At 44.1% G+C, this 24,086-nt stretch overlaps 2 protein-coding genes across 3 annotated transcripts in view; one reads left to right on the forward strand and one right to left on the reverse strand.

The window, feature by feature from the left end:
* LOC137862000 (C-signal-like) overlaps positions 1-24,086 on the reverse strand; it is a 176,021-nt gene that overhangs the window by 6,969 nt on the left and 144,966 nt on the right. The window lies entirely within an intron of this gene.
* NUTF2 (nuclear transport factor 2) lies at positions 185-23,801 on the forward strand. Of its 2 annotated transcripts, none has more exons than XM_068693257.1 (5): positions 185-344; positions 9,208-9,328; positions 12,366-12,437; positions 16,174-16,272; positions 23,276-23,801. In XM_068693257.1, exons 2-5 carry the CDS (start codon positions 9,230-9,232, stop codon positions 23,387-23,389), a joined length of 384 nt encoding a protein of 127 aa, XP_068549358.1. In that variant the 5' UTR covers positions 185-344; positions 9,208-9,229; the 3' UTR covers positions 23,390-23,801. The 2 variants fall into 2 exon arrangements, with proteins under 2 accessions (XP_068549358.1, XP_068549359.1); XM_068693258.1 differs by lacking the exon at positions 185-344 and adding an exon at positions 848-876.

Raw genomic sequence — 24,086 nt, forward strand, 5'->3', positions numbered from 1 at the left:
TCCCAGGGCTCCCCTCCCGCTCCCTCACAGGAGTGAGGAGCGCATCCCCCCCCCCCATCCTCCACTATCCCACAATGCTCCGGGGCCCCTCCCGCGGGCCCAGCGCCTCGCGGTCTCCTTCCTTTCATTCAAATGAGCTCCCCTCGGGCGGCGGCGCGGGGCACGCTGGGACTTGTAGTCCCTCACCCCCCTCCTTAGCACGCTCCGCTGCGGCCGGCCGGACTCGCTATCCCGGCGTGCCTCGGGGCGGGGCCGGGGCGGGGCGGGGAGCGCGGGCGAGAGAACCTGAGGGGGGTTCGCGCCGCGCACGGGGCCGCCGCCGCCGCCATAGTGGGAGCCGCGGGGTGAGTGCGGGGGGCGGCGGCGGCGGGGCCGGGCCGGGGCTGAGGGGGCGCTCCCCGGCCGGGACTGGGCTCGGTGGTTGGGGCCAGCCCTGACCTTCCCCGTCTTTGAGGCGCGGAGCTCGGAGGGGCGGCGGCCGGGGCCCGGGGCCGGGTGCTGGGAGCTGGGCGCTGGGCGGGTGGGAGCCGCCTGAGGCGGGGTGAGGTGTGTGAGGGGATGGGGGGGTGCGGGGCCGGTAACGGCCGCGAGCTCTTGGTCGTTCCTCAGCCCCGTGCTCCCGGGGGAGGCGCGGCGCTGTCTGGATGGCTGAGAGCACGGTTCTGGGGGACTTGTGGTAGCGACAGACAAAAAGAGAGCGTTGTACGGGTCAGTGCGGGGAGCTGGAGAGGTGACTGGATGTATCCCCTCATTACCGATACCACATCTAGCTTTATACACCTCCTGGCTCGCTTTTGTACCGCTTAACTGCCTTCCAGCCAGACTCCGAACTCTTATTTCGTGTTCCTCCCTAAAACGTTGCAAGCTCCTCGGTAGGTGAGTTGGAATTTATTTGCTTTAACCTCAGGTTTTCGTTCGTTTTTCTTTTAATTCTAACGACTTTCTGCAGCTCTCTGCTGGGAGTTCTTTGGGCCATGTTAACAAGAGGAGTGCAGCAGTTAGTGGAGTAGTTAGTGGGGTATAGTAGGTTTTGTGTTGGCATTGCAGTGTCTACTAAGTGCTGATAACACTCTTAAGAATGATTTCTTTGTTGTTTTTAAACTCCCAAGTGCCGGAGCATCACCGACAGCTTTAGTATTTGTTCGTGACCCAACTGTGTGCCTACATACCCAATGTCTGGAAGTAGAAACTGTTGTGGGCTTGTAGGAGAAAAATGAAGCAGAGTAAAAACGTGGGTTTGGAAGCGTGAGGTAGGTAGGTAGATACCACATGAAAAGTTCTGGGTTTTGTATTTTTTATATTTTTTTCTCCATTATCCTTCTTCCAGGCATATGAGGCTTAATAAGCCATGCTCACACACAAAAAACTTGCTGCTAATAAAGCATGCTGGAGAATTTTTTCCATGTTTTGACTGCTGTCAATCAATAAGAAAGGAAAGTTTTGGCTAAACCTAAAAATGGGGTAATATAAGGCAAAGTAATCTAGATCCTCTTGCATTTAGCACCACACCAAAGTACATAGAGCTGTGTTTTTAGGGGTGAGCACCTTTGTTCTATCTAATTCAGGGGTGTTACACAGCTGGCTACTTGTACAAGCACACAACTGATTGCTCTTAAATGTGCCAAACTTCAGCTGCGAACAATAAGAAAACTTGCAAGGCTCAAATTGCAGTTCTTGATAGAAGATCTATTTAGAATAAAGTGAATACTGAATGTTACTTTGCTGCAGAATCTTTCTGTACACAAATAAACCTTATGAAATTTCAATTATTTGCTACAGAAAATGGTTTGTGACTGAAACATGGCATCTCTGCTTCCGTAACTTAAAAAATAGTTTTCTCTTAACCTGAAACAGCTGTCATAACAGTCATGGATAGATAGAAATATCTGAGTCTGCTCTTTCTAGGAGACTAAATGTTACGTTGATCTGCCTATAAGGTAAAGAAAAGTGCAGTTCAGCTGTGTTCCCTCCCCATGCCTCCTCCCTTACCTTAAAGCTGGCCAGGCTCGATTGAGTCCCTCCTGGGGAAAAGAGAAGCAACTTCAGCCTTGTAAACTTGAATTCAGTTCCTAGATTTCCTCAAGAATACCGTGGAAAAAACTGCCAGATATGGTGTTCAGACTTAACAGTAAAACATTATTTTATACGTAATCAGGTAAGCCAATAATAAATAATTTAAAGTTACCTAGGCTGACGCTTGGACTGTTGGGTTGTCAGGTTGCGGATAGGATGAGCATCAAACTGAATTTTTTTCCAGAGTTTGGCGATGTGTTTTGTTTAGAAATCTAAGTAGCCCTGCGCTTGCAAACATCTGTAAGCAAAGCAATATACTTCAGGCTGGCGTAATTCCTGCATTAATTTGTTTTGATGAAGTTGGAGGAGACAAAAAAAAAAGTAAGATTGAGAAGGGGAATGTCAATTTTCCACCTTTTTCATAAGGAGACTGTCTGCTCCTTGTCACTCTTCTCAGTTCTCCCTTTCCATTTTTTTGCTGTGCTCATACCTAGACTTAATTATTTCTAGACCTGCAAGCTTGTTTAGCATAATGGAATTTTGTGCATGGTGCAGCCCATAGCAATTACAAGGTGAAAGCCTGTGTTCGAGTCAGTTTCTGATTGGCCTGGAGCAGTAATTTCCAGATTTTAACCTCTGTGAATCAATCAGCTGCTGTGGAGGTGATGGCAGAAGGTACCTAAGAGAAGTGTTTTTATTTTTTCCTTCAAGTTTGCACCTTGACTGGAAATTTTAAAGGGTTTTCAAGTTAAGAAATATTGAAAGCTGGAATTTCTCAGAAGGTGATGGAGCGCCTGTAGGGTCAGTGACTGGTAATGGGTGGTGTCCATGTGTCAGCGCCCCCAGTTCATCACCCCAGGGTTCTGCCTGCCCTGAGCTTCCTTCGTGTGGGGAAGAGAAGGAGCTGAGGGGGCTTAGCCCCAGCTTTCTGCTGCCCAAAGGATGCGCATCAGGAAAATGGAGCTGGGCTTCTCACCAAGGTGTGTGCTGGAGGGCTGGAGACAAAGGGCAGAAGCTGAAGCAAGGGGATTCTGGTTGGGCCTGGGGGAGGCTTTTTCTGCAGCAGGGCAGTCAGGCAGCTAAACAGATTTCCCCTGGGGGTTATGTGGTCTCGGTTATTCTTTTTTTGGATCGAAGTGGATTAAAAAGGCATGGGAGACCTGGACTAGCTGAATCTGCTCTGAGCTGGAGACTGGAACTCCTGAAGTCCCTTACAGCCTGAATTATTCAGTGATGCTATGGGAATTTGCTTAGTTTCTTCTGTTGACAGTGTATGTCTTTGCTAGAGGCGGGTAAACTGCTAGCAAAGGATTCTTGGTGTAGGTATTAAGTGATTTACCTGTTTGAGAGACCATTAATCCTGTGATACTGGTCCTCTTGTGTTCCTAGAAAGCGTGCACAGGAGAAACTCCTGGCTTTGTATCTTTTAGTGGCAATAGAAAAGAGACTGAGGGAGAAATAGACTATTTCCCTTTTTTCTCCAGCAGTGTAAAGATCCTCACTGTTTCATTCTGAGTGATCAAAACTGGAGGCGTGGTGGTAGGGGCATGTGCGACAGGAACCCACACAACTGCGAGTTCATCCATTGGCCATATTTGCTTCTGTTAATCAGTAGCGAAGGGTGCAGCAGCGGGTGGGCTGGGGGATGTTTGCCACAGCTCCACAAGTGCCTCTGGACCAACAGCACCCATTAAGGGGAATATCAGTGCTCTGTTGTTGTGCTTCTCTTCTCATCCTGCAGCCATCAGCCAGCCAGCTTGAGGTGCTTGAGCTTGAATCCCGTCTTAGAGCTTAACTTTGGTGCAGTGCTGTGCGGTTTATTTACGCTGGGATCACTTAGGGAGGCAGCGTAGTCTTACCTGGAAACTGAATGGCAGGTGGTGATATTTTCCCTTTCCAGCAGCATGTTAGAGTACAGGTTTGAGGCTGCTCTCTTTAAATCATCTTTTTTGATTTTCTGCAGGTCAGGAGGGCTTTCCTGAGCTTGCTTGCTTGTGGTGGTTGCTCTTTGATTCCTTGCAGCTTCCTTGTCCACCTTAGTGTTAAGTGTTGAAGGATACTACTCGTTAGTGCTCATAAATCCTAAATACTTGTTACTCTAAATACTAGTTTTCATTGACATCTTCAGAAATTTCTTATAGAAATGCCAGCATGCCAGGCTCGAGTTCAAGAAGAGCTAATTGTGTTAATTGATAGCAGCCAGCTTACATATGGCGTGCTCTGATAATGCAGCGAGCACCACCGCTGCTTGGGACAAATATTTGGTGTTTCTCCATCCCGCAGAGGTACAATGACAGGCCGCCTTCTCCAAGTGTTTCTGGTGCTTTGTGCTTCAGGGAAGGAGATCTGATGGTTTGTCTGTCAACAGGTGCCAAAGCAGAGCGGTGGCTTTTCCTCGGGGCACGCCTCCGAGTAGCTCTGGTGATGCCACCTGAGGAGGAGGATGGACCTTGTGCTGCAGCGTGCTGATGGAATCACCTCCGGGTTGCTCCACGGCTTGTCAAGACAGCAGTGGGAAGAGTTTTCAGCCAGACCTTGGGCCTTTTGGCAGTCTCTCCCCTGTTGGGGTGGCTTAGCGTTTAGGAAGGGCTGGTGTCACGGTGAACTGGGAAGTCCTGCGTGGTGTAGGAATGAGTTCCTGATGCTGAATGCAGGAGCTTTGCTGTGGGATCAGGGATGTGGCAGTGCCTTGTGCTGGCTCTGGGGCAAGGACGCTGGGGATGTGCCTGGTGCTGCGTTGGTCAGGAGTGGTAGGGAGCGTGGCAGGGCGTGCAGAGGGCAGGAGTTGGTGCTTGAGGGTGTCAGGGTGTGACCTGGCAAAGGAAAACTCGGTGCAGACCTTGCTGAGAAGTCCCCGGTGCAGCAGGGATGGAGTTCTGCAGTGTCGGCACGTACCCATTGAAGGGAAAGCTGCTGGCAGCTGCAACTTCTGTGCGCTGCGTTGGGTTTCAGTTTGAACACTGACTGCTGGCTGGTGTTGGAGGCGGGGATAAATCCTATGATATGAGCAGATTTCAGGAAATTCACAGTGAGGTGGACTGGTAGCTTCGCTGCTGAGCTTCAGGAGAGGAGCTGTGAATCAAATGGGCTGTGACTTCCTTAAGTGGGTGCAATGAAGTAGGCTTGGCTTGAAGTGACAGAGAGGGGAAAAAAAATAGCTTAAGGAAACTATCTCCTTTTTCCATGTGAATTTAAGGTAGAATATCCAATAATACTCTTATGCAATGGTAACCCTCAGCAGGAGCCTTTAAAAGGACAGGTGATGCTCCATCTTCAGTGCTTTCTGGCTTAGTTGAAACCACTTTTATCTGATTTTAATATTAATGGAGTGCTCTCGCCCCCATAATCAGACTTTGAGTAACCTATGGGGAGATCTGGGTGAGCTGTGACGGTATCAGAGCGTGTTTGTTCTTCCTTGCTTCGGAGTGGATGTAGAAAGCTGCCTCTGTGATGTATGTATATTCTATACCTGCTTAAAACGGCCTGGTAAAGGATTGTATCTCACTGAAGGGACTGGGCTTGGTGGCACAGATCATCCCTATCTTGTGTGTTTTCTCTAAACTCTACAGAACACGTAAGCCGCCACTAAGGAAAAGTGACAAATTGGGAAAGGAAAACAGGCATTTTGGGGGAGAGTTGAGTGTATTAAAGAAAGCCGTGTAACCATATATGAATGGCACAGGGAAAAGTTACCAAATAGAGGGTTATTGATTTCAGCAGTATTTTCTGAGTTCACTTCTTGCTTCTCTGACAAAATCAACATTGTGACTTGTCAAACTTACACTGATTTATTTCATGCCATTTTACCTACCAAAACACAAATACCTCCTTTTAAGAAGGAGGTGGCAAAGTTGCCTACTAATTTTACTTTGAGAAACCATAGTACTACTTTCTATATTTAAAGTTCAAATCCCTTAATTTCTGCCAGTCTTAACGACTTTCTCAGTTTCAGGATTGAACAGAAGGCATCTGGTGCTTGCATGAGGCTGTTGTGCCTTCAGGAGCTGGAAATCTCTGGATCTAAAGGAGACGCAGGGCTAGTGTATGATTGATCTGAGGTTCATTTGATTGCAGAGCTTTTAAGGTGAACATGTATCATGTGTGGGGAAAAGATTCACTTTGAAAGGGCTAACTTTTTATTTTAGCTTCAGAATAAGCTGGTGGTTTGCCATTTACTAGTTCATCTTAATGTTAGGTGCATGGCTGTTGAACTAGATTTGCGTTTGAATGTTTAGGAAAGACGTCTGATATCCCAGTTCATGGAGAGGAGCTGAAGCAATGCTGGGCCAGAGGAGCTGAGTAGAAGTGATTTTCACTGTTTCCTTTATAGCAGCTTCCACCCTGCCACTGTGAGCTACAGACCTGTAGGTACCTTGAGGTCAGGAATGCAATCAGCAGGCTTCAAAACTAAATACCAGTACGCCCGGTTTCCCCAGCAAGTCCTGGGAGTCCTCTCTAACAGCACAGCGTTCAGGGGAGAGGTGCAGCAAGGACTTCAGAAAGGAGTTGGGAGGGAGACGGCAGGCTGGCACGCTCGGACGTGATCCAGGCTTTCCTCCTCTCTCTGGTAAGCGTGTGTGGCAGAGACCTGGGGCTGTGCCAGCGACTGCTGCTCCGTGGAGCTCCCAGCTCATGTCCCTTGCTGGGATGTGGATTAGCACAGGCTACAGGCTGCTCTGCCAGGGTTCATCTCCTGCTTGTAAGACCCGTCGGGGGCTTGGGCATGAGATGGAGGTGAGGAAATGGGAGCAGGCGTATATAGAGGTGGTGCTGCTGCTGCTGTCTGTAGCTGAGCTGATCTTTCCAGTTCTGGTTGTGTTCCCCAGGCCTGGTCCCTAGCACACAGTGGGCATGGTTGCATCTCTGGCTCCTGTGGAACAAAAGCAGGGCTGCACACCAGGGTCTCAGCTGCAAGCAAGCTGAAATAATTCTCTAGGACTTTGCTTAGATGCTATTTTTTCTTCTTGTGTGATCTGCGGTGTAGAAGGGATGGTATTGGGGGACACAGGATGGTAAGCAAAAGATAGAAATCCTAGCCTGTGGCACATTAAGAATTCATCAGGGGGAGGCTGTTGTGCCAGAGCAGGGACAGGGAAATGACAAAGCAGGAATGCCTGAGCCCGTAACGGTCCCCAGACTCGCCTGCAGTTCTGGATCCTGGGCTTTCCTCTGCAAGGTCTGCCCTGACAAGCGTGTGGTGAGAGTCCAGCACTGCGTGCTGGGGTGATTACTGGTTGTGGGGAGAGCTACAGGGGCAGTGCAAGGAGCTCATGCTGATGTAGTTCCAGTGGGATTATTTGGGGCACTCTTAAAACCTAGCATGCCTGTCCAAGTGCAGGACTGAGGGACCTCAGCAGCTCTGTTTGGGAAATCTCTGCTGCAGCTGAGGAGATGCTGGCAAATCGTGCTGGCACTGCTCAGGTACAGCCTGGATCTGTCCTCTGCCGGGGGCTTCTGGTAAATCTGAGGTGTGGGATGAAGGCTGTTGGAAATCAAGGAAGTGACTTTAAGGTTTTCCTTGAATGTAAATCTCTTAATACAGGCTGAAGTTTGATTTCTACCTCTGCTGTAGGTGAGGCTGCTGTGTGGCAATCACAGAATGCAATCAGCACAACTTGTTCATTTATAAACTCCTGATCTTTTTTTCCTAGTGCTGTGACTGTGGTGGGTAAAACTCCTTCAGCTTGAGCTTGTATGAGTAAAGTTGAAACAGCCAAAAGCGTAAAACATGAGAAGAGCTGTCTTGTCTGACTGCAGTTACTGCTTGCTGTGGAGGTACTATGAGTGTGTTTTGCTTCTGTTAGGGATTTGACAAATTTTAAGCAGGTGTGTGAGTAATTAGCCTTAGGAGGAAGCCAGAATAACCATTGTGTCTGTGTCCTAAAACAGAATCTCGTGTCTGAGACGCTTTTGAGACTTGCAGCGCAATACAGACCTGTAGATCCTGGTCAGGTATTGCAAAATGGGACAGAGGCTGGGAAATCTTGATGTTTAGCCAGTATAGCTTTGTTTGTTTAAAGCAAACTCGGATCTTAATGTAATGTGCTGGTTTCTCTTTTAGAGAGGTATCAGGGTAAAGAAAACAATGCACGCGCTTTCCTGAAGCAAATAACAGAATGGTAGAGCTGCACTGATTTTGCATGAGGATTTCTAGACCCGAGTCTGGTCTGCTGCATCTGCTGTATGCTTAATTCTCTAAATTAGCAGGACTCCTGTTCACAAATCTGGTACCTTTGTGTTTCTACTACATTGGTTGGGAACCGCTGAGTCTCTTGCTAAGTGAATGCAGGGACACATCCTACATCTGGCTTCTGGGAGAAAAGAGGTGAGGAAAAACAATCAATGCTAACAAAGCCGGGTAGCATCCCTGGGAGGGATGGAATCCTGAAGTAGCTTGCTGCAGTCCAAGAAGAAATCCATAGATCTGGAAAAGTGGCTCTTGGTGAGGCCTGGAGGAGTGGCACACCCAGCACAGCTCAGGCGTGGAGAGCTGGGGACAATCAGGCTGTTAGCTTTTAGTTGCAAGGGACGTTCTTTTGGTTTGGGTGACTCTTGATATTTTACCACCGTGTTTTGAAAGTGCTCCAGGTTCAAAGATAAACGTGGAGTATGCTTCAGGCTCCGTGACAGCGTACAAGAGGAAAGCAGGGCTGAAAGGAAGCTTGTGTTATGCAGATGGCTAGTGGAAATGGATTAACTCCTATTGTCTGCTGCTGAAAGGAGGCTTCCTTAGGGGACCTGTGGATGGTGGAACAGGAGGGGCTGAATAGGTAAATCAAGTGATGTAAGGCACTCTACAATCTGTCCTTATCAACACTTCAGTTGGTTACAGTAAATGAGCTCAAGTCGGAATAGCAGGAGCCAACTTTTTCAGACGGTGTCACTTTTGAAATATGTGCCTATAAGGCGGTAACACTTACTCATCGTGGTTCTTGTTCTCCACTGCTGTATGTGGGTTGTGACCTTTCACTGAAATAGCTCTTGAAATCACCAAACGCTCTAAGTTAAACCATTTAGTAGCCAAGATTTTTATTTCTCAGAGGTCCAGGATACGGAGGAGATAATTGTCCTTCGTCTTCTAAAGGAAAATTTTGGCCTGCTGCGGTGGTCTGTGCTCACTGGTGCTTAATACACCAGCCAAGTGTTCTGCTGATTTATGTGATCTTTCTGATGGTTTCTTGTTTTGTTTTACAGTCGCTGGCTTTGAGGATTCAGAATGGGAGACAAGCCTATCTGGGAGCAGATTGGGTCCAGCTTCATACAACATTACTACCAGCTTTTTGATGCAGACAGGACTCAGTTAGGAGCAATATATGTAAGTATCTATAAAAGGGGGGGGCGGCAGGGCCTCTCTCCCACTGTCTGCCTAGTTTTCCCTATTTGGATGTGTGGGAATGCATAGGATGGGATAGTGGCTTTCATCCTGACTCCAGAATATCAGTCAGTGCAATTGCACTTGCTGAACATGTTGTTTTTTTTTTTTCATTTCTTACACATTTACTTTCTATTTTGAGGTCTGTGTGCCTCATCTATAGGCAGTCAGGCTCATAAAACCCTGGATTGGCTGGAGATAGAGACTTGCAGTGTGAGAGGCTGGAGGCTACCTTGTGACAATGTTCTGTCACAGCAAATGTGCTAGACTTAGTTTGCCAGTAATTTACAGTCTGGGATTTGCTTGGATCCCTCTTCACTTCAAGTGGGATATGATTTCTGAGTCCTGCCCTGTGTTTAGCAGTACTTGAAGGTGTTTCTTGGATCTCATGCTATAGTAATCCTGGTAACTTGAATTTAAATTTTTAAATAAAGTTTAAATATTTAAACTTTAAGCTCTTTCTAAACTTCTTCAATAATTGATTTGTTTTGCCCCTCATATGGGGGCAAAACAGACTTTGTTTCTGAAATTGAGGCCTGTAACTAAAAGGTCTGAGGAACATCAGCTTTTAGCTTTGGAGGAAGACGCCTCCAGAATATGCAAAGTGCTCTGTGGATGGAGTTTGATTGCTGCTGGTGAGGAATGCTGCTGGGTGGCTGAGCTGTTTCAGCAAGACACTCAAGTCTTACAAGCCATCTAGCAGCATGTCCTGTTTTTCTGACCCTTGCTCGATGAATCATACCAAGTTTCACCAATCCCTGGAGGATTGAAGCTGTTGCAGGAGCACCATCTGATGCCCCTCCCTACACCTCAGCAGTCTCCACAAGCACAGGTAGCATTTACCCTTTGGATTCTCAAGTATTTGCTGTCTGCTATAGACTGCTGCCTTGTTTTGACCAAGAAGCTGTGAACAGAGCCCATAAAGCAGGAAAAACGGGAAGCCACAGTGTAATCCACAGCTCTAAATATGAAGTCAGTAAGCAGTTCCTGTCATGCCACTACCAAAACACTTCAAATCCTTAAACTGGTAATAAGTACAGACTAATTAATTCTGGAAACATGGCCATCACATGCGATGAACTGCTTTTTCTACCCTTGGGCTTTTTTACTTTTCATCATTCAGTGAAGGTACCTAAGGACAGCGGACAGTGTTCTGTGGAGTTTGTAATGCATGGATGATGGGGCCCTGTTTTGTGTAGCTAAAAATTGCTGGAGTTAAATGGAGTACCAAGTTTCTGCATTGTTTTGCAGTTATTTCCCTGCAATTGTTTTGCAGGAAATGCTGTAGCGACTTCTTTGCTCTCCTTTGGGCGCATGGCTCCTTACAATGAAGTATTTTCTTAACTCTTGATGTTGTATTCTTGTCTGTAGGGGTTTTGGGTTAGGAGATGCTTTTTGTTCTTGAAACAGTTGCTCTCAGTTTATTGATAAAGCAAATGGCCTTGGAGATGACTGATAGCAGAAAGATTAATTAGGTACGATGTGAAGTTTTCGAGCTTGTTTCCCTCGCCAACTTCATCGGTCTTCTGCTGCTCTTTGAAAAACCAGAAGGGTCTTGCACCATGGTGTGCTTACCTGCTATTTGCTGAAGTGGATTCAGTAAGGCAGGTTCTGGGGTTCCTCTTCCAATATGGCTTTCTGTATTTAAAGCTTAGAATTGGAATGCTTGAGAGAGTAGCCTCGTTCCCTGGTACCAACACCTTGCTTCTCAGGTGATGGAAGTCAAGGGTCGTACAAGACAAGCATCTGGCTGACATCACTTGCATCAAGTGACTGGTTCACACAATCTAGATTTAAGTCCATTTTCCTCCAAAAGGGACATGTCTGGACTTAGGAGAAAGCTCTCCTCAAGGGATCTTCGCCAGCCTGCATTCAGTTGTGTCTGTGACCCCGATATGCTTCGTGCTCTTGGTCCCAGTCCCAGCTTTATGCTTTTGGCTCTTGCTGCACTGTATTGCTCCCGATGATGCAGTGAAGACCAGAAGCCTTTTCGGAATGGGTGTGACTGTGTTGTGCAGGCTCAGCATACTTGCTTGAAGGAAGTGGCTTTTTGGTGCGGTGTGGATCAAAAACAAGGGTTGGAGAATCTACCACAGCATACAAATGGGGTTCTTTAGAGCTTGCCATTTTCTGCTGAGACATGCAGAGCTTCAGTGAGATCTGAAGACTGGATAGGGAAGAGACAAGAATTGTGTTTGAGGTGTTTAAACTCGAAAGATGTGGAAGGAACAAGCTACCTGTGACAGGCTGGAAAAAGAACTTGGGCTATCATGAAGAGGGTGCAGGTGCTGTTTGGAATTGGCAGCTGACAGACTTGAAATGTTTTCCCCTGAGTTTAAAACTTAATTTGGTTTGCCAGGGTTCAAAACTGGATCTGAGAAGGCAGTGAGCTATGTTGGTGTGAGGTTAGGATACTGTGATTCTGGTTTAAAGGAGGTATCCTGAAAAGAATTCAAAGTTTCCTGCCTGTTGCTGTTGCATCCAACATAGCATGCTCTGTACGTCCTGCCTCATCCAGTGGAAGAGCAGGTAGACTGAAGCATCTCAATCTTTCCATGCCACGCAGGGCAGTCTGTTAGAAAACCTTTACAGGCACATTCTACTTTTCTGGGTGTGAGCAGGATATGCAAATTGGTTCTTTAGTTGGAAGAGCTTGATGGTACAACTCCTTGTCATACTTCATATATTTTTGTCTGTGCTTGACTCGCGTCCATACCTTTCGATTTTCTTCTGAAAGCTCACTTTGATCCCAAGGCAGGGAGTTTGCTGGAAGAATCATGATAATGAAACTTAATGTTTTTAATTTCTAGTAGATTATTCTAAACTTTCAGTTGCTCTTTGTGGTTTCTTTCTGTCTCTGAGGTAGCTTCCGAATAGCTAGATTCTAAGCATACATGCCAAGTAAGCAAAGACTGTTATCAGGATTGCTTAAAAGTTACCCTAAGCAAGTTGATGATTTTTATTTTTCTTTTCCCCACAGATTGATGCATCATGCCTTACGTGGGAAGGACAGCAGTTCCAGGGCAAAGCAGCCATCGTTGAAAAACTCTCTGTAAGTCTGTAATCCTCTACTGAATGTTTGGGGAGATAGTCTTGAAGACTATAAATTAGTTACCTCTGAAAATTTGATTTGGACTTCAGCAGTTAAATTAAATTTTAATTTGTGCTTCCAGCTTATATCTCCAAAAACATTTCTTGTGGTTTAATTCTACGCAGTGGGGTGTTCCATTGGTGCTCTAACGGTAGGATGTTAGTTGACTTGTTTAGTTCACAAGGTTATTTCGTGATTGCAATTTCATTTGACATTATTAATTAAAAAAAAAGTTCATAAGCTGATCTCTTGATCTGGAGGAATGAAAGGTGTTTTTGTTATATTTTAAGCATGTTCAGGAAGTAGTACAGCAAACACGTTTGAATCTGCCTGTGGTGAAGGCTAAACACATTACTGTAGGGAGTTTTTTGTTTTCGAATACATAAACTTCAAATAAGTTCTGTAGTGAAGAATCTAGACTCACTGAAGCATTTCTCAGCTCTTCAGATGTGATAGCTCTGGTTCAGGACTTTGAAGCCACTTGTTGCCCTTCAAGTCAGAGGAAACTTCTTCATGTATAGAGACTGAAATTTTCCCTCTGTTTTAAACTTCTCCAAGCTTTGTCTTTTTGAGAAGATTCATCCCTCTTGTAAAAATGAGTGTACTTACAAGCTGTAGTGAGAGCTGAAAGTTTCTCTCGCAAGATCTGTGGAGCATATGCTCTGTAGCTCCTCTGACATTCTGCTCAGAGCGTGGTACATTGGACAGAACATGGCATAGTTTCAGGCCAACTCTTCTGCACTTTGAGAAGGAAGTCTGTTACCTGGGCGTTGTCTCATTGCATGGTTATTGCTCCTATGTTGTGGAATCTCTGCTTTCATCCATGGTATCCTTAACTGTGAAGGCTGAAATTTGCTCCTGGATCTGTGATTCAGATGCCTGCATTGCCTTTAAGAATACCACACGCCTCAAGAACAGTTTGCACCTTTTGTACTTCTGCAGTCTTGTTTTCAAGCATCAAGAGGCAGCATTTTCCTTTACAGCAAGATCTCTGCTGTGTAACAGCAACGTTGTGGGAGCTTTTCAGTCTGCTCTGCCAGATGTTGCTCGTACAGTTGGGTGAGGTTGCAGAGACACTGCTTTGCCAGCACTAGTGCACCTGTAGCCTTTTTACAGCTTACAGAGTGGGAGCTGACACTCATTCCTTCTGTCTTAATGTGTGCTGGGGTGAGGAGTTACTTCAAATAGAGTGCCTGTTCTCCTTGGCCTGTTTTGGCTTGAGTGTTTGATGATCCTTTAGTTCTAGGAGCTTCTTGGATTGGGGAAGAAGCTGGGACAGGTAGCTCAAATGATGGAACGTTTCCAGACCTACTTCAGTGCTTGGTGAGATCTCTTCACATCTCTTGGAGGAAGAATCCTGCTACAGTTTGGGCATCCCACATTAACCAAACTTTCTAAACCAAACAGAATCTCTGCCAATCAATCATGTGGTCTTGGATTTAGCTTACTGGATGTTGTAGGCTTCTGTCTCAGGATGGGCAGCTCAGAAGGAGGATACTGTAGGAAGTAGTCTCAGCACTGACAGGTCCCTCAGAGAAAGCCAAGGACTGCTGCTCTAGAGGAGATACCAGGAGGCATGAGAAGCAAGCTTAGTCTCCTAAAATGTTGAGCAGTCTTTGCCAGAAATGAGTTTAAGCTACCCCCAAAAAAATGTGTTCTTGCAAAATTTCTCTTAGCTGACTTAAACGGAAGGTTCAACAGTTCTGGTAGTGAAAGTCCAGACAAGTTCTCAAAGGACACTAAAATCTTTGCTTGTTCTGGCTTTTCACTTGTCAGCCACATTTATTGTACTCTGCATGTAAGGAAATGCTTCCTTTCAGTACAGAAACCCCATAAGCAACCATCAATAAGAAATCCATAAGCTACCATCCATCTGAGGTAGTTTACCTTCATCTTAACCAGGGATCTTTCCTATCAGCTTACCCTACAGTGGGATTTCCACCCCTGTATCAGGAGGAATAGCTTGTTTGACTGGCCAGCCGTTGGGGCCCTGTTCTCAAAATGGGACAGCCAGGGATTTGAAACAGGCAGCATCTTCCCTGGCCTCCTCTTTGGTTTCATTCCCCTCTTTTGGGGGGCTCCTGAGCTCGAAACCTTTTCCTTCCTTCATTTTCTCTTTGCAGTCTCACCTCTCAGTCATCTTGTAATGCTGGAAGCTGGGTTCTGGGTACAACCGCGTTCATTCCTGCTCACCCCTCTGCCTTTTCAAGAGACTTCTTGCAGGACTTGCTCAGCAGGTAGCTGTTGTGAAGAGGTGAGACTAGGTGTTGTAGTACTGTCACTAGTCAAAGGCTGTGCAACATCCTAGCCTGTGCTTGTGCAGGCCGGGCATGCACATTGCGCGTTCAAGTTCAGGATGGTGACCCTGGAAAATACTCTGCTGGAAGCTACAAACCAGTTGGCTTATTCTTTTTGGTTCATGTTAAGTTGGGAATTACTGTCCCAGCCAAGAAGAAACACTGCAGGCTTTATTCAAGAGTATTCTTGGATCCTGTCACTCTGTGGTTAGAGGGCTGCTCTGTACACTTGCTATGTTTCCCTGGGTCCTGATCCTTCCACAGTTCTGTGTTCTCTGTTAGCCAAGGTTTTAGCTTCCTGGTATTCTTTAAGCCTAGTTATACTTGTAGGGCCAAGTCTGTTCTCCACAACCTTGATACTAGCAGTTTTTCAACTCCTGTTCCTATGTCTAGGCCTTCCATGAAGTCAAGGCTTTCACACGTTCTGCATTACCCTCTAGTGGAAAGTGCATGCGTGGGTCTGTGTTAGCCCGTTTCCAGGAAAATGGAGCAAAGTCCAAGTGCATCCTGCAGATTTAAGTGACTGCATCATGTGCAGTGCATTGACTGGGTAACAGGCACGTGACGTCTCGGAGCTCCATCTGCCAAAATGGCACTCCTACAGCATCCAGCACCGTTCTATGAGAAGTTGGATGAGCTTATGTTTGTGTGACAGTACTCTGAGATCCCCTCGATATCCAATGTTTGCTACTTGGAGTCATCAGTGGTTGGAATGTGAATGTGGTCTGAGATGAAAAAGAAGGATCACTCCACACTGTCTGGTGTTTTCCAAGGTGTGTTACCTTGCACTCTTGACTCCAGACATGCTTTTGTAGCTGCTACATGAACATGAAAAGCTTTTTTCCACAAACGTGTGCTTTTGCTCCTCTGCTCTTGTTCCCTCCTGCCTGGCACATGGCAAAAATGTTGCCAGTTACTGTTTTGGTTCCCCTCAGATGCTATCTATTATCAAGGAAAGAGTCAAATGGAAAAGTGGATGTGAGAAACTCAAATCTCAACCACTGGTTCTTGGTCAAATGCCACTCCTTTCTATTTATAGCCACTATAAGGAAGAAGCAAACTGGGAGTTGTTAGATCATGTACTCTTTCAACACTGTTCAGAGCAGAGAAGCTTTCTGCCTTCATCATATGAACTTCCTGCTTGTAGATGAACTGGAACTCCTAATGCTGTGTAACTAGACTAAGAAAAGGCACTACTTAATGTATATGGCAACATATTTCATGTATTTTGGTGCTTTAAAAATACTGAACTGTTGTGATCCAACCCAGCTTTGTATTGAGTTGCAACAATTCTCCATATGGTGCTACTGAAACAGTCTTAATACTTCATAATGTTGCATTTGTTTTGCAAGTTAAATAATGCAATGACTTCATTCTTTATTTTTCTCTTTTCATTGTAGAGCCTCCCTTTCCAAAAAATACAACACAGCATCACAGCACAAGACCACCAACCTACACCTGACAGCTGTATACTCAGTATGGTAGTTGGACAGCTTAAGGTAAACTCTTTCTATTAAAGGGTAACAAATGCATATGTCTTAAATTTTTGCAGGATACTAAATCATCGAATTTCTGAGGAGAAAGTTGGGTGGGGAGGGAGTTCTGGTAAGCTTGCACTGGGATGTCATTCTTCTGTTCAAGGTCATTGAGTAACTGCTTGTCTCTTCAGATAAGTAGCACTTGGTAAAATCACCTGTAATTTGGCAGTCATTTGCTCATGTCCAGCAAATTAACTTGGTTTTTACTATGCACACAAGTATAGAGGCTCTAGCAAAGTCCATTTTTTCCTTACTCTGCAGTAAGATTTTAGTGTCCTCAGATAAATTTCAAGTGTCCAAGTGTTCTTGGACAACAGAAGCACACCTAGTTTAATGTTCTCTTTGATGTAACACATACTAAATCACAGCTCGATTAATGTGTTTTGTTAGCTGACAACCCTTCAGTAAGACCCTGCTTTTCATTTGTTACCTTAATTATCTTAACACACAAGAATACAGTCTTGGTGTTAATGTAGTGCAATACACTGGTTTGTATATTCAAAACCATTTCAACAATGGGAATATTGCCTCTGAGCTCAAACGCTTCTTGCTGAAGGAGCTGCTGCTTGTGAAGAAGTGGGAATATTTTACATTGGTTACATTGCTGCTTAAGTTATGGAACTGAACTACATAAAGTTACTCAGTATCCTGCTTCTCTGGGGAAATGTTACATCTTAATACACCAGGGCTATGAACCTGTAACTTAATGAGACTGCTCAAGGAAAGACATCCTGGAATCTGCATACAAACAACAACAACAAAAAAAACTCCTGTATGTAAAGTCACTTGTAGGCAGAACTTGCACACAGTGGGCAGTGTTTATTCAAAAAGCATGAAATCACCATAGGTATATTTTTCAGAGTTAGTTTTGTCACGGTTTGGTCTGGCCATGCTGTCAAATCAGGACTCCAAAGTCTTCCAACCTTTAGAGTTACTTTGGACCAAGTTTCTCCTAAAATAGCTATTTAGGCTTCCTTTCTTATGTTAACTCTGTGTCACTTCTGGTATCAAAGCGTTCAGGCTTCCTCCAAATGTACAATTAACTCAGTAAGCGCAAAAAGGACCGAAAGTTTGAATCTGCTTGCTTAGCTGTTCCCCTTCATTTTGTTGGGGGGAGCATCCACGTCTAGGCCTAACATAGACAGCTTTGGCTCTCATTAAAGTTGCTCCTGCTTCCAAGCTGCAAGTTGGATTCCAGCCTTCTTGTTGCTCGCTCCTGCTTGCACACACGTACTCCAGAGAGGAATGACAGCCACATGTGGCCACAAAGCACTGAATTGCAGGGCAGGTGTGAGGTCAGACATGCTGATCTCATCTGTCTGACTCCTGGGTGTGCACAAAACTTGGTGATGCAACCAAGATTTCTTTTGAGTCCATGTCTTGGGCCAGTGACAGCTGCATTTGGTTATGCACAGTCATGTTTTTAAGGTAATTGCGTAATCACCAAGCAGGTTATAGCTTGCAGCAGTGATTTTGAGGTGAATGCTAGGCAATCAGTGTAATTTCTTAAAAGTTTGGGTTTTATTATCCTTTAGTTACAGTCATTAGGATGGTAGATGCAGTCAGAGCTTTTCATAAATAGCAATTATTGGAGTAGTGTTTCTTACTGTGCTGGCTTTATACTCTGAATAACTTCAGCTTGGTGAGCCATAACTGAATAATTCAGGGATTGTATGATAGTGCATCTAGTTACTTGGAAAGAACATTCTGGATTGATTATATGCTTATTGTCACTACCAAATCCAGCTTGTTTGTGATTTTTATATTCGGAGAGGCATCTCTTTTTCTCCATTCTTCATCTTAGCTTTAAAAAGTGTAGTGCAGTGCTTGGAAATGCCGCTCCTCACTGAGGAAGTGTCCAGAAAATCCAAATCTTCGAAATTTTTGCTTCTGCCTTTTGTGCTACTCATCATTACAAATAGACAAATATTCAGCAAGTCTCTAGCATGTGTATAGTAACCACTTCTGTCAGTACATGAACCTAGCTGTCCTAGTGAATGCTTTTTCTTGTGCTTGTACATATGCTAGCGATCATTTTGGCACATCTTAGTGCTGTCATAGGTGTGATAAAAGTGACAGAACAACAGGGTTTGGTAAGTAACTCACTAGAGTTGGTAAGTAACTCAACCTGTCTCTAGATTGGGTTGAACAGGACATGCTATAGCACAGAAACACAGAGCTGCATACTTAGCTTTATTTAAAGGTAACCTTCTTAATGGTGTGTCTGTTCTTCACAGCTCTAATTCTGTTTTTTAAAGGAAAAGTAGAAAAAATTGCCCAAGGAGGAGGACTTTCAGGAACAGCCCTAGCAGGGCTTGAAGGGATGAGCCCTGCTTACTATGAATAGTTATCCTAGTCACACGACTGAGTCAAATTCTTGAAAGCTCGGTACAATTAATGTATACGCTTTGGAATTCTCTATTTGTGAAACCTGCCTTGTATCCTGTAGCGAAGGAGCTTGCATAATGTTTTTAAGTAATACAGGAAAGTAACTAGGCCAAAGTACCTGTAACATGCTGTTTCTAAAAAGTCATTCTTGGCATGATGCTTATGTTTTCAGAGGCCTCAATTGATTAAATTGCTCATCCAAAAAGTTCAGAGGGAAACTCATTCTGAATTGAGCTGTATGCATCTTTGGCACTTTTTTCTTAAGCCATTGTATTTTGATATTGTTTGGTTTTGATAGGAGGGACAGGACAGAATACTTGAAGTAAAACTTTACTTTTATTCCCCTTCATATAGTGTGGGGTGAGCTGTTGTCACAAAAAAAATTGTCCCAAAACCTCAGCTTTTCTAACTATAAAAGAAAGGTTCTCAAGAAATAACAGGATCAAGGACTACTATTGTCAAACGTTTTTCCTTACCCCACAGCATTATGCCTAAGAAGACCTGCATTTTTTTTAGTCCTTTGGCCTTCCCTTTTGGAGAGTGATGTAACTACTCAATTGAAATCATAACTGCCCCGTGACAAAGCCAGAATGTGTATCTGCCTCTGTGCTTTTCCAGTCTACAGCCCCGTGAGCTATACCTATATAACCTGTAAAAATACAACATACCTTTTGGAACAGATGTCAGTCCCCTCAAGATAGGTAGTAATGTTGTTAATCCTTATGTGGAGGGATAATAAATGTACCTCTGCTTATTCTAATTGTGTTCTCATCAATTTTTATTGCTGTTCACTGTCTGGCTGTGTGCATCCTTAACTAGGAAGAGTAAGCATCAGTTTAAGCCTTCAGGAGTGAGTGTCATGTGGTGTGATGCCAGTTCACCAAAGTTCATCCAGAATATTACCCAGTGTCTTCAGTCTGCTTCACCTGGTAACTTATTTCTCCTCCTGTCATGCTCAGGCAGATGATGACCAGGTTCTAGGCTTCCACCAAACCTTTTTGTTGAAAAACTTGCAAGGTGCCTGGGTGTGCACCAACGAAGTCTTCAGGCTAGCCCTCCACAACGTTTAACCTCTGCCTTACCTCTGTTCCCTGCAGTCCTCGCTGTCCTGGTTGAGTAAGGAGCTTTCTTCTCGCTCTTCTGCTGTCAATTAAGTTCGTGGTGGCTGAGAAGCATGGCTGTGGTTTGCACATTCTCAGAGCAATGTGGAAAATCTGCAGCTCTACCCAAGTGTGAATTTCGAAGTGTTTGCTGCCGAATTAATTATGACAACTAATTGTGATGTGGTGTTTCTTGGTCTTAAAAGGGAAAGGAAATTTGCAACCCAAACGACTGGATGGTTTTGTAATGCATGGTGGATACTTACAGGCTTTAAAGCAATGCTTTTAAATGAGGTTTAACATCTGAAAGAACCTGTTACCTTTAGTCACTAGCTTCTCCTTTGAGCTAAAAATAGCTGCAAGTATCCACTTCATCATACCCACTCAGTGATTTTGGTGGGGTGATGGTGAAAGGAAAGTAAAATCCTCTCTTTCCAAATGAGGAGAAAAGTTGTTCACTTTTTTTCTACTACTGCTCAATAGTTTTGTGTGTTTTTTGTTTTTTGTTTTTTTTTTTTTCCAGCTGAACTTGGGTTACAAGGTAGAGTAATACTCTGACTAATGGCTCTGTAAGTTGAGGACTTTCTACACTTGTGGGCCCCAAGGCCAGCAAGGCTGTAGGAAAACTGGGAGAGGCCAGAAAGCTGCCAAGATCAGCAGTGTTTGACAGCTTGGTGAGCCTGGAGAGGAGGTGGCTAAGGACAATACACCTGCAATGCACATGGAAAGTAGTTCAGTACTTCCACTACTGACTGGTAGTTGAGTATCTCCAACAACCTGAAAGCAAACTCTTGGTGGTGCCAGATAGTGTAAGAAGGGACAGTGTTTTTTAATTTTTTTTAATTTTTTAATCTTTTTTTTCTAAGTGCAGCTGCACTTAGCTCACACTGAGGAAGCCTACTCTAAAAGCAGTGTCAGTGATAGTTTTTGCAGAGGTACATTTTTAGTGTACACTCATGTCTGTAACAAGCAAATACACATTTGGTGAAAACTACTTGGGCAACCTCAAGTAGATGCCTTGGTGACCTAAGAGAAAGAGACCAGAGGGCAACTGGGAGCATGCTAAATGCTTATTAATAGCTGCAATTAAAAGTGGTTCAAGCTGGTAGGATTCTCTAGTGGTTTAAATGAAGCCATTGGAAAGGAGCTGAAATGAACATGAACTTATCCTGGCTTAGTCAAAAGGGATAGCATTAAAAAAGTGCTTTACAAAGTCCTATTTCAAACTTTAATGCACAGCCTTCTGATGCTACTCAGTTTTCTTAAAGATTCCTTTGTGTCCAGTATAAACTATCAAGTAGTAGTGAGACTTTACTAGGATTTAAGTGGTGTTTGATACCTAGGAAATCTAGAAATGACACAAACTCACAGGTTTCTGTGTACAGGCCACCTCTTCAGGACGGATAGGCAAGCATCTTTCTGGGCAGATCTAATGGTGATGGCAATTCCCCTGAAATAATTGGTGTGACTGCTGTCTTACATGCTATTGAACTAGATAGATGGCTGGCCTAATCCAACACAACTGCTGTATTCACATTGTGCTGATTACTATGGAGCTTCTGCCTAATGCAACAGAAAGCATATATCAGCATGACAAAAGGCTGCCCAGTTCATCCTGCTGTTGAACAGTGACTTTATTAGCACTTGCCTGATTTGAGGATTTTTCTTTTGTTAATTTGTTTACTGAATACTTGAACTTCCTGATACTTCTGGCTGTAGTTGGTGCTTTCTTATTCTTTGGCTGCAGGAAAGTAGTTTCCTTATTCACTTTGTCCTTCATGGTTTTATAGTATTCTGATATCTTTCCCATTCTCCCACCCAATCACAGTTTTTGCAAGCTGGGGAGTCACACTTAATTTACTGTTTTCCATGAGAAACTTGTAGCTGGATATTTTTTTTTTTTTTACCCATTTCTGGCCTTTCTTTATTCTACCACTTTTTTTACATAAGTAATGCATGCAGGATTTGGTATGTGGGTGCTCTGTGCGTTTATGTGGTTGCATAATTCTGGGCTTTGGTCTCTTTTCCTAATAACTGCTAACACTGTTTGCCTTGATAGCTGTTGAGCTCTGAGCTGATGTTTCCAAAAAAAATAATTACTTGTAATGATTTCAGTATCACTTTTCCTGAGAAGCAATAGCTAGTCTAGCACCCTTTTTGGCTTTCCTCCATGGGTCAGCGTATGCTGACACTATTCCATATACTACTTTTTGTTGTTGCTGTGAAATAAATTTGCTCCTTTTACACTCCAGTCATGCACTCGATCTTACCAGTGCTCTGGCAGACTTCCTGCTTCGTGATGCAATTGTTGTTCTTAACAAGTTGTTCCTCAAATTTGACTTGTTCCACAGCCAGTTTATCATTTGTATGAATCTTATATTTTTAAAAGATGTTGTTTATAGCAGTCTCCTTTGTTCTTCAGTCTTTTTGCATTTGCTTTTCTTGATGGACAGCAGAGCATTGAGAGTAAACGTTCAGCACTCTGACAGTTTATTTCATGTGTTCCTCTGTGTGTTGCTTTTCAATACACTCTTATGCTTTTTCCCCTTTTCTTAATTTGCAGTAGTTGCACTGAAAGAATAAAGCTTAAAATCCTCCAAAAATGCTAAATTGAATACATTATAGTCAGTATCAGAGGATTGCTTGTAGCTGGGTCCTCTGAGCTGTTCAGATTAAGTCCTACTGTGATTTCCAACTGTTGTTAAGGCTTTAATTCCTGCATCATATCTCTGGGAAGGCTGATAAACATCAGATGGGAGAACTAGACTCCCTATAATACTATTCTCTCATTTTGTAGTCCCTAGTCCCTGTAAATGTAGTGCCCTATATTATAGTGCACTACAACTCACCTCGCTGAAGTGGTGAAGGCAAAAGCTGAGGCACAGCTGGGAAGATTTCACCGTGTTCATTAACACCTCACTGGAGCCATAGCTATTACTTTGCTCTGAGCTGTTTCTGGCAGTGGGTGTAGGAAGCACTATGCTGCTGGCCAGCTTAACCAGCTCAGAGAAACTTCTCAAAAGCCACGATCGTTACAAAGATCATTCAGGCAATATTGTTGCTATTGACTTCCAGAGGAAATCCCTCCTGTGATCAATCCAAACTACAGCAATTCCAAATTAATTTGAAAGTGCATAGTCTTGCACTTGGTTCCTGGGCAAGGTCCAAAGAAAACTTGTGGCTCAGCGCAGTGAGGCAGGCATGCCTTTATTGCTGTTGGGAAGTTGCTGGAATGAGAAGTCTGTAATTACTCCAGAAAACCCTAACAACCTATTGCAGGATTTCTGTGTCATTGGGCTCTAGGTGTTTGCAAGCAACTTGGAACAGAACCTCTGGTTGTTAGTAGCTCTTGAGGTACTAGGTATCTTACAGCATGTGATGTCACTGTTAACATCAGCTTTTAAGTTGTCATATCACTCTTAGAATACATTTCTCAAGAAAGAGCTTTTTAAACTTTTTTTCTTTTCTTTCCACAGGCTGATGAAGATCCTATCATGGGATTCCACCAGATATTTCTATTAAAGAACATCAATGATGCCTGGGTTTGCACCAATGACATGTTCAGGCTAGCATTGCACAACTTTGGCTGAGCTGGCGACCCCGAGGCACCCGTGCTTTTTTTTTTTTTTCCTCCTCTTCTCTTACTGATATTATTCACACTCACGGAACATTCCAAATATCATACACAAACCTGCAGCACTGCAGAGCGCGAGCAAGCAAGACCTGTGACCTGCCCTTCTGCTGAGTTTACATTGTCACTAGATGAGTTCCTTGTGCATGATGTTTGGAAGTTAGACTTAGCTGCATTTGACAAGAGAAATTTGTGTTGTACCAGCATGCCTCGGAAAGAATTTATAATGCAAAAGGTTGTTGTTTATGTACTGACAAGATGCTCTATAACCCAAAGAAATGAAAGAACAGCAGCCTGTACAGCCCAGTTATTGATTTGTTCAGATGTTTCAATGCTACGTTACACAATAAAACCATGAGATTTTCTTAGCAGTTTAAATTGATTTAATGAGTTGGATATCAAGTATGTGAAGCTGTTCCTTGGTTTGGATGCCCCTTTTCTGCCTCTTGGGGAAATGTTTATGAACCTAAAGCTCTCAAATTGAGAGCACTTTGATAGTTCTGCCTGTAAAGGTGATTCAGGTATTCCCTTGGTCATGCAACTTCTTTCTTCCGTCCTTCTCAGCACCTGTTTCTAGCTCAGGTTTTAACATTGATTAACAGGTTACATTTCATCTGTTTTATTTTACCACTGCACAAGCCTAAAATAATTCACAA

Source organism: Anas acuta, chromosome 10, assembly GCF_963932015.1.
Source record: "Anas acuta chromosome 10, bAnaAcu1.1, whole genome shotgun sequence".
In the NCBI taxonomy this organism is placed as follows: Eukaryota; Metazoa; Chordata; class Aves; order Anseriformes; family Anatidae; genus Anas; species Anas acuta.

Coding starts and splice junctions, on each gene's coding strand:
- NUTF2 (XM_068693257.1), top strand. CDS start 9,230: ATGGGAGACAAGCCTATCTGGGAGCAGATTGGGTCCAGCTTCATACAA. Junction 9,329..12,365: donor CTCAGTTAGGAGCAATATAT/GTAAGTATCTAT, acceptor TTTTCCCCACAG/ATTGATGCATCATGCCTTAC. Junction 16,273..23,275: donor TGGTAGTTGGACAGCTTAAG/GTAAACTCTTTC, acceptor TTCTTTCCACAG/GCTGATGAAGATCCTATCAT.